The sequence below is a fragment of the Tyto alba genome, unplaced genomic scaffold, assembly GCF_018691265.1.
Source record: "Tyto alba isolate M040663 unplaced genomic scaffold, T.alba_DEE_v4.0 Super-Scaffold_20000042, whole genome shotgun sequence".
NCBI lineage: Eukaryota > Metazoa > Chordata > Aves > Strigiformes > Tytonidae > Tyto > Tyto alba.
The window spans coordinates 280,751-298,152 of NW_024881293.1; the positions used below are offsets into that span (position 1 = coordinate 280,751).

The window sequence follows — 17,402 nt, forward strand, 5'->3', positions numbered from 1 at the left end:
TTACAGCATTGCTTGCCTCCTCCAAATGAGAGGAAGGCTGGCAAGCCACCACACACCAGGAAGCACGCTGCGAACTGCAAGTAGCAATGCAGTAGCAAATTAAGGCAATTTTAAATCCATCATTGGAGTGCACAGCAGGGAAAGGTGAACAAGAAGCTTCTCTGGGTGTGAGTCATTCCTGGAATGCTTCTCCGAATCCTGTTTTCCCCACTTTTACTCTTTCTGTTTTACTAATGAGGACTGCATGTATACACAGAAGGGCTCAGAATTAATTTTGCTCACTATGTTGCAAAGGAAAGGCCTGCAGCAGTAGCGTTTCCACTGTAGAAAACCCTCCTAAGCTTCATGCTTTCAACTACAGGAATCCTCTGTATGATGGCTGGCATGAGAGAGCAGCTCCAGCATTCGCTGCCCAAGGCATCACCTCCTCCTCCTCCCTCATCACAGCTCCCTGCAAGCCAAACACAGTGCTATAGGATTGTGAGCCATCTAGGTGGGGATGAAAGGGGAGGTTATCTGCCAAAATAGTTCTCCTGATCATGGTGACAGCAATATGGACTCTTGGAGAATTGTCACCAGCACATGAGACTGGAGACATAAGGAGAAGGGGAGGGGAGGAAGGCTCATGGAAAACAGTTGTTTTCTACTTAAATGCCGAGAGAGAGAGAGAGATCAGCACCTTAGAAATTCCCAGCTAAGGATCTGATGCCCAGCAGCGTCCCACACCCTGCCTGTCCCTTGATGGTCCGTGCACATTGGCCACTGCATGGGGCACCAGCCTGCATCCCTTTGCTCTGCACGCCCCAGGAGGATGCAGGCGCCGTCCTCAGGAGCAGATCTCCTGAAGGGCAGGGAGAAAGGTGGAATGGCGTGATGGAAACCACCCACCAATGTCTGAGAGCAAACATGTCCCCACTGCTGCACAGACCCCTCCTCCTGGAGAGCCGATGCTGTAAAAAGGCAGTTATAGTGCATTTAATGGAGTGTGCTGTGTGCTGTTTGACAAGTATTATCTGTTACTACAGCCGCTTCAGAAGTCACTACGATCTTTTCAAAAGCCATTCAGGCTGAGAGAAATGCCATTTGGAGCAAAGCATCTGCATTACTCTACCTTATGGGCTCCACTTCAGGCTGCACTTTAATTCTTACTAATCTTGAGGGTTTGGGCATTTTGACAGTCTGAAATTAGTAAAGCCTTTATCACGTGTCCATTTATTGTTCACTCTGCTCCTGTCACAGCTGCAGGTGTAGCAACCATGGAACTCATGGGATCATAAAGTTTTGAAAGGAAATTGCTAGCTTTGTTTTCAGACTCAAAAATTGTCTTCTTGAACACAGGGTCTCCATGAGTTCTGAATGTGACAGCAGTCTGAAAGTGCAAAAAGACTTTGGAAGTAGGAGCTTGTAATCCTTGAAAACTCTCAGTGCCCACATACTGAAGAACCAGATATTCCCTCAAAATGCATTTTGAACTTGTCCCATTAGTCATAGGATTTATTTCTAGCCATTGCCCACTAAACCTGTGGACGCCCAGTCAGACCCTCCCCAGGCATGCCCATCAGCTGCCCGGTTGCTGCTGCACCATCACTACGGTACCCAGAGCCCATCGCGGAGGGGTGAGTCAGCCCAAGTGCTTGGGATGTGCTTGAGCACAAACCATACACTCAAGGGTCAAGATCCCTGTTGGCCAACTGAACCCAGGAGATGGGTTTTGCAAAGGTCTCCCTAGTTTCTGACACAAGGAGCAAAGTCAATAACCCCAGTTTACCTCCAAGGACTCTGGGAAGATGCTGACACCTCGGCAGGTGTCATTTCAACCCACTGAAGCAAAGAAGAGCTTTCTGGCTTTGAAGACCTTGCTTCAGAGACCTGGAAAGGCTTCACAGGAGTCACCTACCTGTAGAACACATTGTGTTCACAAAGGTCCTCCTTTCAGGGTGCCTTTCAGAGAAAAGGGTTCTGGAGGAGCAATGCATTGAGTTGGTAGCTCCAGGTCTCAGTAGGACTTCTTTCTGTCTCCCCTTAACAGCGTGCTTTCCAAGACACAGTGACTTACAGTTTCCTGCTCACACTATACTTTGTTCCCCATTTTCCAGCCTGTATGACCTGCCATTCTGCAAATTACTAGTTTTTCATGTACTAAAACCACTTTCCATACTTCTTGGGCAGATTCTGGACTCCATCAAAGACATCCAAGCTAGGTGGGGATGGGGCTGCTGTTCACTTGGAGGAAGACTCCTGCTGAAGCTCGCTGGTAGAGAGGAAATCAAGAATGCTGGTTCAGAGGCTCTTCTACTTGTAAATGTATTTCCAGTGTGGCCACAGACCACCCAAAGCACGGCAGCGCCCTGTAGCCCTGCCTTAAACTAGATGCTGGCCACATCCCAAGGTCTGCCGGGCTGTGCCTCTTCTTTCATCTCTCTTCTCTTTTTAATACCTAACAATATTTCTTGGGTTTTTTTTTTTTTCTTTTCTTAGACACCAGTTCCGCAAATGCTGATAAATTAAGGCAACAAGGGGATGCCTCAGCCTCACTGGACAGCACTCACTGCACTTCTGTCTAGTTTTGCTCTGCATCTTTCATGCAACTCCTGCATAATGTTTAACACCAGCCCATGCAAGGAGGGGGTATAGCGGATCAGAGCCACTAACCTTAAGGGCTCCTCCAAAACATGAAAATGTTGTGCATTTTGCTCGGCCAAACCTACTTTAACATTGTTTGAAGTTTGGTCCATGTAAACACGGTCATCGTGTTAGCTACGAACATTTTGATTCTATTTCCTAACCTTTATGGGGATTTTATGCGTACTTTCCAGTGATATACTATGTTTCTAAGGCATATGGGGAACAATAAAGAGTTTCCCTGGAGCTAATTATGCTAATCATGGCTTCTACATTAAATTTTCTGTAAGATTTTTACCTTGTATCACTAAAATAAAATAACTGTGCTCTTACAGAATGATCATCTGACATCAGACCAACTTTAAATCAGTGTCTCTCTCCACAGGGAATTGTCTGAGGGTATTTCCCAAAACTAAACATTCAGAATAATCTCTTGGTTTTGGCCTGACTCACAGAAAAATCTCAAACGGAAAAAAAAAAAAAAATCCTCAAAAGCAGCATTTTCTCCAATTTTCCTTAAGTTACATAGGATGAAAAATATTATCCTATTGCCCCATAAAGATTCAGCACTACACTGAATTCAGGGAAAAACCCTCCTTGCCCTCCACATCTCAGCACTTTCATTTAAAGGAAAAACTAATGGTAAAAACCATGCTCTCTTCATCTTATGACAAGAACGAGTTAAAATCCTGGAAGCCTGGGCCTGGATCTCAGCTATTCATTCCAGTTATTATTAATGTTTACCACTTTTCTCAGAAAAAAAAAAAAGGGAGGCCTATGAAGGAGAGAGAGGAAAAGCAGGAATAAATGCTGCTCTCCCACCAGTGTCAGCACAAGATGCTGCCAGAGCATCTATTCCCTGCTCACATGGGTGTAGCAAGACCAGGAATGTAGTATTTGATCCAAAATACTGTTTAATCTGTAAAAAGAAGTTGGGGGGGAGGGAGGGGAGGATCCTCTTATTGGTACAGACATCAGCTCCATGAAAGCACCCATGTTACAACAAGGCTCCCACCCCTGCACCCCGGGCACAGTCAGTGGAGGCTCAGAGGGGACACCAGTCTTTCTCCAGTGGAGACCTTCTAGGTCTACTCTCACCCATCTCCTCCCACCTTCCTGCTGATCCCAGCACAATGAAATGCCCGGGGAGAAAGGACAAGGGGGAGCAACCTATCCCAAAGTGTGAAGGGGAGAAGAGACGTTCCGCACAGCTTTGCTGGGGAGGACCATCAGCAGGGAGAACGAGGGTTTATGCAAGGGGACTGGGAAGCACCACCTATGGCAAACAGTTGCAATGCAAAACTCCACCACGTCTCTCTGAGAAATCCTGGGGGTGGCCATCGTTTCCATCAGGAAGCTCCCAATGGGTTTTGCTGGACCTGAGACCTCCACAGTTTCTTTCAACCCCAGGGACTCATGACCTGCCCACACTAATAAATGCAAATACGCTGTTCTCCTCCAAGCTTCCAGTGGGCTGCTCTTGGGTTATCTTCAGCCTGCTGAGGTCTTTCCTACACCTTCACAACAGGGCTTGAAGTGTTCTGCAACATTCCTGCTGCTCAAAAATCACATGCATGTCCTGGAAAACCTCATCTTCCCCCTTTTTCTCTAGAGAAAATACTTTTGTGGAAGGTGTCAGCCCATCCTTTGTCTTGAAAGCAGAATGAGAGAGTAGTTCTCATTTCCTCTGCCTGCTTTTGGCCACAAAGGTCTAGACCCTCAAAAGCAGCATCTCCTATTCTGAGGCGAGTCGTCCATCTCCCTCCCTCAGCAGCAGATGTCTTGCCCCATTGCTGGACCACCTGTGACCCTCACTGTGGGGTCAACATCTCTTAAAGCTTGGGACCACCAGGAAATAAATGCCTCAACCCTGTTGTCTGACACCCCCTTGCTCTGCTAGGCCCCCCGTGGTCCTACTCCAACCTCCAGAAGCCTAAACACTACCCAGGAATGTGCAGAGAACAGGCTGGCATCTCCTCCAACTCCAGGATGCACCAAACAGGCTTGGAGTGGTTAATACTGAGCAGCTGCAGTTCCCACCACAGACCTAATTGGATTCACAACATGGACGGGTCAGCAAGAAGCAGAAGGGAGAAGAATCAAAGCAGTGGAAATAAAGGCACTGTATTCTTGCTTCCCAGACAGAGAGGGAGGAGAGGGAGAAGCCCAAAGAGCAGGATCCACAATGACATCGAGCCATGGCCGGCTGGGAGCATTCAAATTGTCAACAACCCTGTAGAAAAGGCAGACAAATTCCTGGTTTGTACTTGGGAAGAAGCCAGATGATGTAATCATCTTATAGGATGATGGTGAAATACTTTCCATTCCAGCAGTAACTCTAGATGTTAAATAGCAGCTACTAAAGTTAAATTGTTATTGTTAAATCAGTATTTCAGGATAGCATCTACCTAAAAGTTTTTAAAGAGATGGCTGATGAACCAGTGGACAGTTAATGTTCACTTTCCACACACCATGAAGTAGTAGGATGTCTCTCAGCTGTAAGAAAAAGCTATTTGTTAAATGAGGCAGTCTTGGCTATTTTAGGACTGCCACTACAACGTCAGTACCGATCAAATAAGGATGTGCCAGCTACAGGATTCAGTCAGCAAAGGATCAAAGGAAGGTAGTAATAGTTGTGCCAACCTATGTACATTTACGGAAAACAGATTAACGCAAATTAGCCTCGTACGGTTTTTTGATGTAATTACAAGATTGGCTGGGAGAGGTAACAGTGTTAATGCAACTCACCCAAACTTCTGCAGAGCATTTCCCTTGGTAACACATGATATTTTGATTCAGAAATTAGAGGGTCCACTGACACTGTGGGACATATTCAATGCATTAAAACTTGGCGAGCTGATACAGCTATGGTCTGAGATCTAAGCAGGGAATGTGCAGAGACTGGGTCTGTTTCTACTAGAGCCAACAAATTTGGTTCATGCCTCTGGGCTATTTAACATTTTTATCAATGACCCAGGAGAAAGCCCAAAGCATTCCCAATAAAGTTAGCTGATGTCACGGAAGTTGTAGTATGGTAAATACAGAAGATGATGGGTTCCTGATACGCTGCAATCCGGATGCCTCGGTGAGCAGGGCACAAGCAAGGAATGTGCCTTTCAGTACAAACACGCCAAATCACACTTCCAGGGACAAGGATGCAGGCCACCGCTGTTGTATGCTCCAAATCCCACCAGGAAGGACAAAGATCCACCAAAAGCACCCAGAGAAATGTCATTGCCAAAATGATTAAAGCAAAGGGGGGATGTAGGAAGAGAGAAATCTCAGCATCCCCCCTGGCCCTCAGCTAGTCACTATGAGCATCCTGTACATGGGACGGTGGATCTGCCAACAGAAAGGCTAAGGGCCAGGAAGAGACAAAAAAACTGGCTGAAAACTTTACCAGAGGACTGGGTGCCAAAGATTACTCTTAAACAGGCACACGGAAAGCAGAGATGTGGCGATGGACAAAGTTCACCAAGGTCCAAGGGCCAGGCGCAGCCAGGGGTGAGAAGGCAGGAGCGACCGCTGGAAGCATTTAACGGGCAAGTCTCCATCTCTGGAAACATTTACATCACGATTGGCTGTATCTGCTCCAGCTCAACCAGGAATGCTTCCTGTAAGAACTTAATTATCCCTAGGGCCTTACAATTTATTGGCTGGGTCCGGCACTATCAGCGGAGGCCCAGACCCAAAACAGGCATGGAGTAATAAATAGTCTCTTATCTTCAAAACATCGTGTACTTCTAGGACATGACTGTAAGACAGCTAGGACATACCCTTCTCTGGCATATCAGAAAGCTGCTTGCCCCCCTCCAAAACCCAAGCACAGCACAGCTGGGACAGACCGTCACTGTTTCCCAAACCTCCATGATGGAGAAACAGCTCTGGGTCCTTGACACATGTGTACCTGCCTCTGCACCCACATTCCCAGCACACGGTGGCAGATCTGCTACATGCAACCTCAAAGTACCATGTAAGCACAGGCAGGGAAAGCTCGTCACAGAGCCCACCTGTGGGACACCTACCTGCAAGGGCACAGCCCTACCAAAAGCTACCAGCCTGCCCTATACAGCCTCAGACTGAGACACCCCGTGTATCAGCCAGCTGCACCAATAACCCCAGAGGTCACGCTTCTCCCCTTAGAGCTGGACTCGGGTTGAGTCGGTGCTGGAGCTGACCTGGGAGTATCCAGCTGGGCTGGTGGTGGAACCGGGCTGTGGTGTTGGTGAGGCTAGACAGCACCAGCACCGTGCTGCGTGCTGGACCTGGGTCGGGACCCCCACATCCTCCCCCCTGGCTCTGCCCTCCAGGGAAGAAGCAGGAGGAAAGCAGTGCAAGCTCCAAAGAAGACACACTGTTGAGACCTCAGGCTCCCCACAGGAGTGGCCTGGCTCCACTTTGAGCTGGAAAAGACAGGTGGCAGCCTGGATCTTCTACCGACCCCCTAGGTGACCAGGTTTCTCCTCCTCCCAGTACATCACCAGCTCCTCTGCTCCTCAGAAATGCCTGTGACCCCAAGGGATGATGCCACATGACTCTGATAGCAAGAGACTGTCACCACCAGCTCCTGCAGGGCAAAACCATCCCTTGTTACCAGGGCAAGACCAGGACTGCTCCATGATGTAGGAGTGCAACAAAGAAGAGGCTGTCTGCTGCAAATACAGTGATCAGGCGCATGGGCAGATGTCCTCCAAAGGTGGCCAGGAGCTGGAGATGGACAGAGGGTTTAATAGCCAGGACCAGAATCCAGTGGCTGCCATCCCTGAGCAGGCAGAGGCCCTTGCAGGCAGCGTTTGTCTACCATCCAGTCCAAACAGTGAAAGCAGGCAGCACAATAGTTCTGCCTCTGCCGTTGCAGAGGGGAGCCAATGAATAAGGGAGGCAGAGAGAGAAATGCGCTTAATATGCTGCATGGGAGGGACAGGCGGGGGAGAAGGGGGGAGGCAGCAGACAAAGAACAGGGAGATGGAGAAAAAAGACACAGGCGGGGAGCAGGAGAAGGTGAAGCGGAGAAGCAGGGAGGATGGGGCTGGGCGTCTGGGGTGGGGGAGGAGGCAGTGAGGGGAGGTGTGTGCGTGGAGCCCCTCGCCAGCGCAGCAGAAAGGAGCCGGGGAGCGAGTGGAAGAGCAGAGTGAAGAGGAACGGGCAGCCAGCCCCTCGCAGGGCCCTGCGGGATTGGCGAGCAAGGCCCAGCAAAATGAAAATCTCTTAACCACACAGAATTGTTAACTGCCCCCAAATCCTTTTGTGCTGGGGCTGCAAGCTTAGAAGAGCTTAAGCTGTTAGATGCATGAACTTCCTCCATAAAGATCCCTTGTGTACAATGCCGTAAGCAGGCTTGCACTGTATTAGCCAGATAAAAAGCCCAGTGGAGAAAATGAGCAACTCCTTCCAGCACCTTGCAGCTGCACCAAGGGGCCGTCCATCACTTGGGATGGATGCCCTTTTCCACCAGGACCCCTGGCAAGGCAGGACCAATGAGCCATGTCCCCCACGCTCCCTGCCACGTCTTGTTTGGGTAAGCGCATCGTGTGAGAGCACTTTGCCTCAAAAACCAGCTTGGATTTGCTTTTGTTTTGCTTCTGGAAAGGGGCCCAGATTCCCTCCCACCCCTCAAAACACGAGAAAACCTGCTGGCCACATGTACGAGTGAGTGCCCCAAACCAGGCGGTTTGTACGCTGCCTCTGTGGGCACTGGGGACAAGGACACGACAGGAGGTGGGCAGGGGTGCAGGGCTGCATCCTGCAGGTCCTTCCTGAGTTGAGGTGGGTAGAAGATCCTTTTCACTGCCTGAGTGAGCCAAGGTGACCAGCCCCTTCCCCAGTCCTCTGTGGGGCTCACTGGGGGGGCTGGGAGAGGATGGGGATGCTACAGATGTCCTGCCAACTCTGTGGCTGGCTCTCCTCCCAGTCCCTACTCTTCTTCTGGGGGCTGCTGGGGGAAAACAGAGGGTGTGTCCCAGTCTGGCACAACCCTGGTGTCCCATCCAGCTCCCCATCATGCAGCCACATGCAGGAAGGGGAAGGGGAATAGGAAGAGGAAGGGGAAGGCAGAGCCCTGGAGCCAGCTGCCCCACGGAGATGGTGAGCTGCCGGCCACCATGTGATTAATGACAGCGGGGAGTGTGGGGCTGGGCACACACCAGCACCGGCTAGAGAAACAGCTGCCGAGGTACTGGACCTCCCAAAATCCTGCTGCTGCACAGACAAAGACAAGACCCAGCCTCTCCTACCACCTCGGCCCCCCCATTCCTGCCCACTCTGCCTCCCCTCCCAGCTCTGCCGGGCCAGGCTGCGGGGACAAGGCTCTGCATCAGGAAGTTCCTGAGAGCCCTGGGGCACGCAAAGGGACCATCCCTTGGCTGGGCTGGCAGTGGGACCAAGGAGGCCTGAGAAACTGTATCTGCATCAGAGCTTCACTGTGAAGGGCTGGGTCTACTCAGGCATTAAAAAAAAAAAAAAAAAAAAAAAAAAAAGGCTGAGATGGAAAAACCGACATAAATCATTTTGGCTTTCTGGTGTTGCTATGAATGCTTCACTTGGGCACCATAAACCACCCATCTCCCCTTCAAGGCTGGGCTTAGCCAGGCTCCCTTTCCATACTGTGTTGCAGCTGTACTTCCTTGCTGTCCCTGTCCCCAGTACCATCCCTGCTACAGCTGGAGGACACTTGATCACCCCAAGTGTGGTGGTCAGAGACGTTCAGTGGCCCACTGAGAAATAGCTCAAAGCACAGACATTAAATGACTCCCACAGCACATCAGGACCTGTAGCTTGATGCGTGAGCAGCCCAGCCACCGGCAGAAGACATGCTGCCCTCTCCAAGGGGACCACCCAACCTGCAGTCCCAACCTAGCACGGCCAGAGACCTTCTGTCCTCCTCTCCAGTGTGTCCATCTCCCCACTACCAGCACCTACCCCATGCCTGCTTGGTGCTACACAGCCACCCCTTCCCACAGCTAAAAGAGAAGAGATGCAGCTCCTTCGTTGCACTCTGCAGTGCCCACCAATATATCTATAATTGATCTCAGAGAAACCCCAGCTCTCCTTGGAGTGTGCCAATGCTATCAAAACTGTAATGGGATTTTGATGTTCAGTCAGGACAGGGGGCAGAAGAGTCCGTCTGCCAAATGTCATGGCTTGCTCTGTGCATGGTACAGCTGCAGGCGCCCATAAAACATGCAGCTCTCGGGTCCCTATCTCTTTCTCAATAACCCCAGCAGTAAATTTCTCAACCTCCCCAAGCCCATACATGACTGGGGAGGGGCACAGAGATGGGTTTGGGCATGATGCTCTCAGGAAGGGTAGTGCAGAGCCTCTTGTTTGACCGGGACCACGCTGGCTCCATGGTGCTCAGCTGAGCTGAGCAGGCACTCCAGGAATCTGCTTTGAACATCAACAGGGGCAGGAGAACATGTACAGGGCAGGAGACCTCTGGCTGCTGAGGGAGCTCTGGGGCCAGGCTCAGAGGTGCCCAGGCTGGAGAGGTGAGCCTGGCCCTGAACAGCCCATGACCATGTCCCACCCTGGGCCATTTGCACCTCACCAGGAAAATGCTGCAGACAACTTGCTCCCTCCCACCACATCACCTTTGGGTGCCTGCCCTGCCACTCTCCTCACCCCAGAACCATTTCAGCCCACGCCAAAGCACAGGGTGCAAACCGAAGTAAAAACAGCCCCAGTATTTTGGGAGGTGACTGCAGATCGGTGGCACGCACTACATACGTGTGTACCTCCAAAACCTGGAGAGCACAGAGGGCACCAGCAACAGGCCACCACCCCTGGAGCTGGTGGCTCTGGGGACCCACAGGTAACGCAGAACCTCTGCAATGGATGGATGAGCCTGGAGCAGGAATTGAGGAGCTGGGGAAGGAGTCAGCGTTCACACACAAGCTCCTCTCCCACATCCCCACATGGTCCTCTCCCACCCCTGCCCAAGGAGGTCACTCCCAGGAGACTCGTGCAGATCCCAGCTGCAAATCCCGACTGCCACCACTCGCCCAGCAGTGAGGCGAATGCCCGGACCAAGACCGAAGGCAAGTGGTTACCTCTGCAGACGGTCCCATTTTCCACTGACTCATAGCCCGCCCGGCACATGCAGCGGCCGATGGGCACCAGCCACTCGCCATCCCCGTTGCAGTACAGCTTGATTGGCACATCCACCTCCTCTGCGTTGCTGATGCATGTCCCCCGGGCTGCCACCAGCGAGGTGCTCTCTGCTCCTGAGAGGGTTTCTTGAAAAACAGCCCCATTCTGGATCACACGGGGACACTTGCGGTAGAAGACACGGACAGCAATCAAGGACATGCAGCCTCCGTAGTCCTGGAAGGCCAGGTAGAAACCATTCTTGGAGACAGGCCCAAAACTGCGCACCTCAGTGTTAATCTTCATCACCCGTCCACCTAGGTCCACCTGTGAGAAGCTCTCATCGGCAGCAATTGTGTCCACCTTCATCCAAGGGTTCTCCATCCAGTTAGGAAAAGTCTTGGTGGCTGAGTCAAAGTCAGACTCAAAGTAGTAGAGATTAAAAGTCTCCTTACAGGAGCCTGGGACATTAGGGATGCTGCTGCAGTCCCGGACAGAAAATTTCATCTCCACATGGATGCGGTGTGCTCCTCTCCTCCGGATGTACTTGGTCCGGAGCCAGTTGTTTTGGCTGGATTCAAAGACGTTGCACACCTGGTAGGTGCGAATCGTGTTCATGTTCTCGTCATACCCGCTCACCTCTTCCCACTGCGGATGGGACACAGAAAGTCAAGGGTCTGCACCAAACTGATGTTCCCCACCCACTTTGCCTCTTCCCAACCCCACTGCGTGTCAAGGGGGCAGTACCAGCTGCCCCACACCATGCTCACCCCATCATACAGGCAGCCCCACCGGTGCCCAGCACCTTGCCCTGGCACAGCTCCAGCACCACCCTGCAAGCACCCCGTACCTACACACCTCCATCCTGCTCTAGCAGGGTTGGACCAACATAGCACATCTGCCAGGCTCCGTGCCGTGGGGACAAGGTGGTCCAAACCCTCAGCAGAGCTTGGGGCCATCTCGCTGCCAGCAGAACCTTGTTCCATGCCCGGATTTACGGTAGAGCAGCTCTGCTGGGTGGCAGGGTGTTGGGGGGGGCCATGCACATTCTCTGCAGGCAGTAATGTCTTTAGCAGGGGCTCCTGCCCGTGGGCTGCACTGTACGGCAGAGCCTCCCGGCAAAGTAACACAATGCCTTTAGCAGATGTATTCCCACCGGTGCCACTACGGTTACAGACGCGGCAGACAGGACCCACTTTCTCAGGACTGTGTAACGTGGCTGTAAAACCTCCTTGCCTGCTGCAGCCCGAGCACTGGTGTAGGCGGCCGGCTGCACAACAGCCCAGTAGCCAGTGGCCTCTCCCCAGAGGCAAGAGGGAAGGCTTATGGGAGCTTGGCTGGCCCTGCTGCGCACCCAGAAAGGGAGACGCTGAGCTAGATCCTGCTGGTAGCCCTCATCCCTGCCCTTTCAAGGGCCAACATGCTTTAGGGTCCCTCCTTCAAGTGTGTACAGGTTTCAGCCCCAGCTGTCCTAAACTGGATCTATGGGATGTCCTATGAGCTGTGGCACGACAGTAACACCCTTCTCAGCAAGGCAGCTCAGAGCTGACATATTTCACTATGGGAAGCTCAGCCCAGCTCCCCCCAGCCAACTAACAACTCTGGAGGAGTCTCTGCAGAGCTCAGGGCTGCTGTAACACCTCCCGGACCTGTACAGCTCCTTGCCATTTCCTCAGGCTGTAGTTTTCCAAATCCTTCAGTGGTCGTTGCTGTCTCCATCCTTTGCAGGATGAGGAGACTTCAGGGTGGGTGATGCACCAGGCAAGGGCAGAGCTGCAGCCTGTAACCAGCCACCACTCTGCAGTGAGCACAGATGGGAAAGGGTCCCTGTGGGAGGAAAACCTTTCACTCTGCTCATCAGAGCATCTCCCTCAGCCCAGACCTTTCCAGAGGGCAGAGTATCTCCCCTGTGCTGCCCCTCCCCATCCACAGCACCCTCATGATGTGCATGGTAGGGACTGGGGCCCAGCTAGCATGTGACACAGTCGCAGCCAGCTGGAACAGCTTCTGATGAACTTGTTCATAAACCTGCTCAAGAGGAAGCCGAGCTGATTCCCATGGATGTGAAACCCTGAGCACAACCCTGCCCTGGGTGCAGGAGCACAACGTCCAGGCCAGGGCAGCAGCACAGCCCAAATCCAGCACCAGAGCCAGGACTGATGTCCGCAGGGAAAACCCTGCAGGAACAGACCACCCCCAGCCCCTCGGCCTGTAAACGGCCTCACAAGGGCATCCAGGACTGCAGAGGGAGGCTCACGAGATGAGAGACAGGCTGCTGCTCGCACATCAAGGCTAACAGCCCAAGAGAAGGCTGTCAGGAAAGATCCCCAAACATCTCCAACCACTTCTGATTGGCAGTGGCTGCAAATCTGCTGCCACTGCTGGGGAAGGAGGAAAGCATCCTCACAAAACACAGGGGGAGCACTTGATTTATCTTCCAGAAATAAATTTGGCATTGTAGTGGAAAATTGCAAAGTCTCCCTGGTTTTTAGGGCACCAGTGGGGAGGGGATGAAGAAATCAAGGACAAGGCACAGGGAAGGAATTCCCTCCCCTCCCCTGCCTCTCATGGCTCTCCTTCAGCTGGACCACTCCTGACACTCTGAAACGGTGTGTCAGCCACCAAAACCCAGGGATGCCCAGTATTGCCCCATTCCCATCCACACCTGCATGGCCCCCAGGGAGGGCTCTGGACATGAGCCTGAAGAGCTCTGCCCTGGCCAGGCAGGAGCAGCATGTGGTGAAAGAAGAGTCTTTACAGCTTGGGGATGAACAGTAGACAGTGGAGGCAGGGCATGGGTTCACCTACGAGAGGCGTGAGAGAGCCACAGCCAGGGAAAATGCAACTGTTTGGGCTTTTGGATCTCTAATAATCACCAAAGAGGCAATAAAGGGGTGAAGCACCCCACAGGTTTTGTCCTCCAGGTGAAGCTGGCTGCAGCCAGCCTTGCCAGTCACCCCTGGGTAGGATGCCCTGCCTTGTCCTGTCAGTGGGCACAAGGCTGCACTGGAAGAAGCCATAAAGGCACTGCAGCATCAGCACCTGTGCCATGCACAGTGCAGGGCACGATGCACACCACGTCCCCCACGGGGACCTGCCCAGATGTGGGGACAGGAGGCAATCCCCCCAGCAATGCTAGGGCTGCGCTGGACTTCCCAGACAGGCGTCTCCATCCTGACAGGGATGGGGGCCCTGGGAGCACCCCAAGGGCTCAGGATGCCCAGCATCCTCCTGCATCCCTGCAGCAGTGAGCGGGGGTTCCTGAGCTCCCTTTTCTCAGCTGGGAGAGAAAGTCACCCCCGTGCACCAGCCCCTGCGCTTCCTCGATGCTTAATTAGAAGCCTCTCCCTTTCTCCTCGCTCTCTAATTAACGTGCCGGGAGCTCAAAAGAAGAAGGCAGCACAATAATACAGGGAGACGGCTTCCAGCAGGCCCAGGCCTCATTACCGGCAGGGCTGGGAAGCCGGGAGCAAGGCGTGCTTTACATATGGAAACACCACAAACAAGAAAGGCTGGGCGAGGAGAGAAAAAGGTTTGACCTCTGCTCCTGCCTATTGTGCACCCGTCATCCCCCTTCGGCAGCCGGGCCAGTGCTGGTGAGGCAGCTGGGCTCGCGGGCGGGCGCGGGGCTTTATCATGGTGATGGGGGACCGGTGCCGGCAGTGCCCGCATCCCAGCACGGCAGGGCGGCTGGGCTGCTCGGGATCTGGATTTAATCTCTCCAACAGAGGCTTTTCTTGGCCGTTTCTTTTCTTCTGCCAAGTCGGCTTGGGGACGGGGCTTGCTGTCAACCTCAGGGTGAGGTCCACAAAAATGTCTTCATCCAGTCCCTGCGGAGGATGGATGGAGGGCAGGATGGAGCCTGAGCTACCACCTCCGTGCACAGGGATGGGAAGCATCTCCAGACCTTGGGCAGGCTGGATTGGGACACCCAAGCGTGAGGGAGCATGTCTGGGGGTGTTGGGAACTGGGGCTCCACGCTGCTGCTGGCCATCACAGCCAGAGCTGGGCAGCATGCTCTGAAGCACCTCGATGCCCCGCGCAAACTCCACGGGTCATGGAGGTGGCTGGGGCCACTCCATTTTTTTGTTGTGAGGAGAAAGGTGCAGAGATGCATTGCCGTGTCCAAGCTCTTCCTGAAAGGAGCTTGTTGTGGGTGGTCTTGGGATGTGACTCAGGGGACTCTTGGCAACAGTAAAGCAGAGAGATAGACACTGATGAGCCAGAAAATGTTCCTCCATGAGATGCCAGGGATGCTGGATAGTCATTTCAGGACTTGATCAAAGGGCTGCGGTGGGTGCAACCTCACAAGCTAATGCCCTCATCCTTTTCTGCTACAAGTGACAGGCAATGGGGTAACAAGTGAGACACTGTGGACAAATGACTGTGGCCTTGGCATTTCATTTCTACCCCTCCCTGATTTTCAACTGGCTCCAGGCCAGCTTTACGGAGAGTATGGTTTCTCCAACATCACACTGACCTGAAGCTGTAGGGTGAGAATTATACTCCTCCAGCACTGGGGTGTTTTTTGGAAGCATCACCTCCTACAGAACTACTTCATACTCTTCCCACTAGACTTTTCATGTGGCCAAGGCACTTTGCTTCAGTGACTAATTTCTGTTGAGCCAACCCACCTATGCTCGCATGCAGCAGGAGACCCCAGACCAGGACCCGGGCCCCTGTCAAGCAACAGGATAACTCACCCCTGATGGAGGATGCACTGTCCAGCCCAGCTCTGCCGTTGCCGTTGTGGAGTCCATCAGTGTCTCTGCAGGGGAAAGGTGAAACAAGGAGTCAGTAGCTGTCCGGAGAACAGCCTGGGGCTTGCAAAGGGGAAAGAGATGGAGATGAGCCAGCCATCGAGCCCAGCCTGCACAAAGCCCTCTAGACAGCTCTCAGCTGGGGAGGAGCCAGGTATCAGTCCCTCTACCCATCTGCTTCCTCATTCATTGCCCATTGCTCCCTGGCCCCCCTGTCTCCTGCAATGCATGGGGGCACGTGCTCTTCCACCCACCAGTCCAGCTGGACATTCATCCTCCAGATCCAGAATCAGAGTACCACAGCCCTGAGCAGCTCTGCTGCTGCAGACAAGAAGCCCAGCCAAAGAAGGTTTCTTCCATCACCTTCCTGTTTCTTTTGCAAAAGTGGGATATTTTTTTCTCAGTAGTTTGCATGGTAGGCAGAATCCTTGGCAATGAAGTAGCACACAGGAAGGAAAAGCACTTTTAGGACTTAAAAGTACTAAAAAATTAAACCAATGTTAAAGCTGGTTTTCCAAGTGATTTGGGTGAAATAGGTCAGGCAATGCTACTGCTGGTCAGCACAGAGAATTCTCCCTAAGCCATGTGGGCAGCAAAGACTCCTCATCCTTTCTACAGCTTGTCATGCTTCCAGCACTGGAGTTTTTTTTCATCCCAAATAGCTATAGGTTGGTCTACCTACACTTATGAGAAGGGCTGCTCATGCTATGGCACCCCAGTAATTGGGCTAATGTGTGTAGGTATTCCCCACCCACCACAGGAATTTGCCAGATGGCCCCATCAGAAACATCATGGACAGAGACTTCCATGAGTGGTTTCCACAATCTGAGTCCATCCTCCAGGTCTGTGGTTGCATGCTCATTGCAACATGGGTATTTTTCTGCACTGTGCCCAATGCTGACACTTTAAGAAAATAGGACAATATTCCCGTGTTTAGGAAATCGCGCCCAAAGGTTTCAGCACGCTGAGGTTGGGCATAGGAAAAGCATGATGCTTGTGGGAAAGGCTGTACAGGCCAGCATATGGCCTGTGACTCTGTGGCCCACAGAAGGAGTTATATCCCTCTGCTCTGTAGGGAGAATGTGAATTTGTTCCTGATTTCAGCATGTACACTCAGGATACCAGCTGCATTTGCAAGGATGCTGGAAAAAACATCCATCAAACACACATGCAAGACAAAAACATGAAATCTGGCTTGCAGCTTCACTTTCCATGCCCTCCCAGTTAACGCAGGACCGGCAGGGAAACATTCCATCTTTAGGGCTCTGCAGCTCTCAAATGAAAGCATCTTATGCACAAGATGTACATCTACTCTGCGTCAGCTCTCTGAGAGTGATCAACCAGGAGAACCTCAATAGAGTTGAGATCTCCAGCCACCATCCTATAACCCAAGAAACAGTGCCAGTTCCCACGAGCCCAACAGGGATGGAGAGTTACTGGCTGTAACCGTGTCCTGCTGCTGCTCCTCACCACCAGAAGATTCTGCCACGAATCTCCCAAAAGCATCTCCACACCCTCCACTTTCACTTTGTTGAACAAAAACAAAAGAAGAAAAGCTCAGCCTTGAGCAGACCCATCATTTAAGAGACAAGCCTGGGTGCAGAAATGACTACTGTTCAGCCTGCCCAACAGCACACATGAACTCCTCTTTTCCCATCGGTAAGCCAAAAAGTCCCTCGGCACAGATATGCTCCTTGCACCTACTTCTGGCAGTAAATCATTTTCAGACTGTGGGTTGTTCATTACTCCTGGTTAGAGCCAGCGGTTTCCAGTTCACAGGAAACCAGGATTTCAAAATCTGGTATTATTCCAAGAGTGAAAAGCAAAAATAGTTCTTTTTAAATTTTCTCACTAAGAAGAGTTCTGGAAAACAGCTAGTTCAGAAATGTTGTCATTCAGATTTATGAAATTTCTTTTAAAATTAATATTTGTTTA

General features: G+C 52.0%; 1 protein-coding gene across 7 annotated transcripts in view; it reads right to left on the reverse strand.

Moving 5' to 3' along the window:
• The window catches only part of EPHB2 (EPH receptor B2), a 135,509-nt gene that overhangs the window by 82,113 nt on the left and 35,994 nt on the right, over nt 1-17,402 (reverse strand). For all 7 annotated transcript variants that reach the window (XM_032997257.2, XM_032997254.2, XM_032997256.2 and 4 more), the window contains exons 2-3: nt 15,411-15,475; nt 10,671-11,355 (exon numbers count right to left, since the gene is read on the reverse strand). In XM_032997257.2, coding sequence (XP_032853148.2) covers nt 10,671-11,355; nt 15,411-15,475 — 750 coding nt within the window. The remainder of the gene's footprint in view (nt 1-10,670; nt 11,356-15,410; nt 15,476-17,402) is intronic.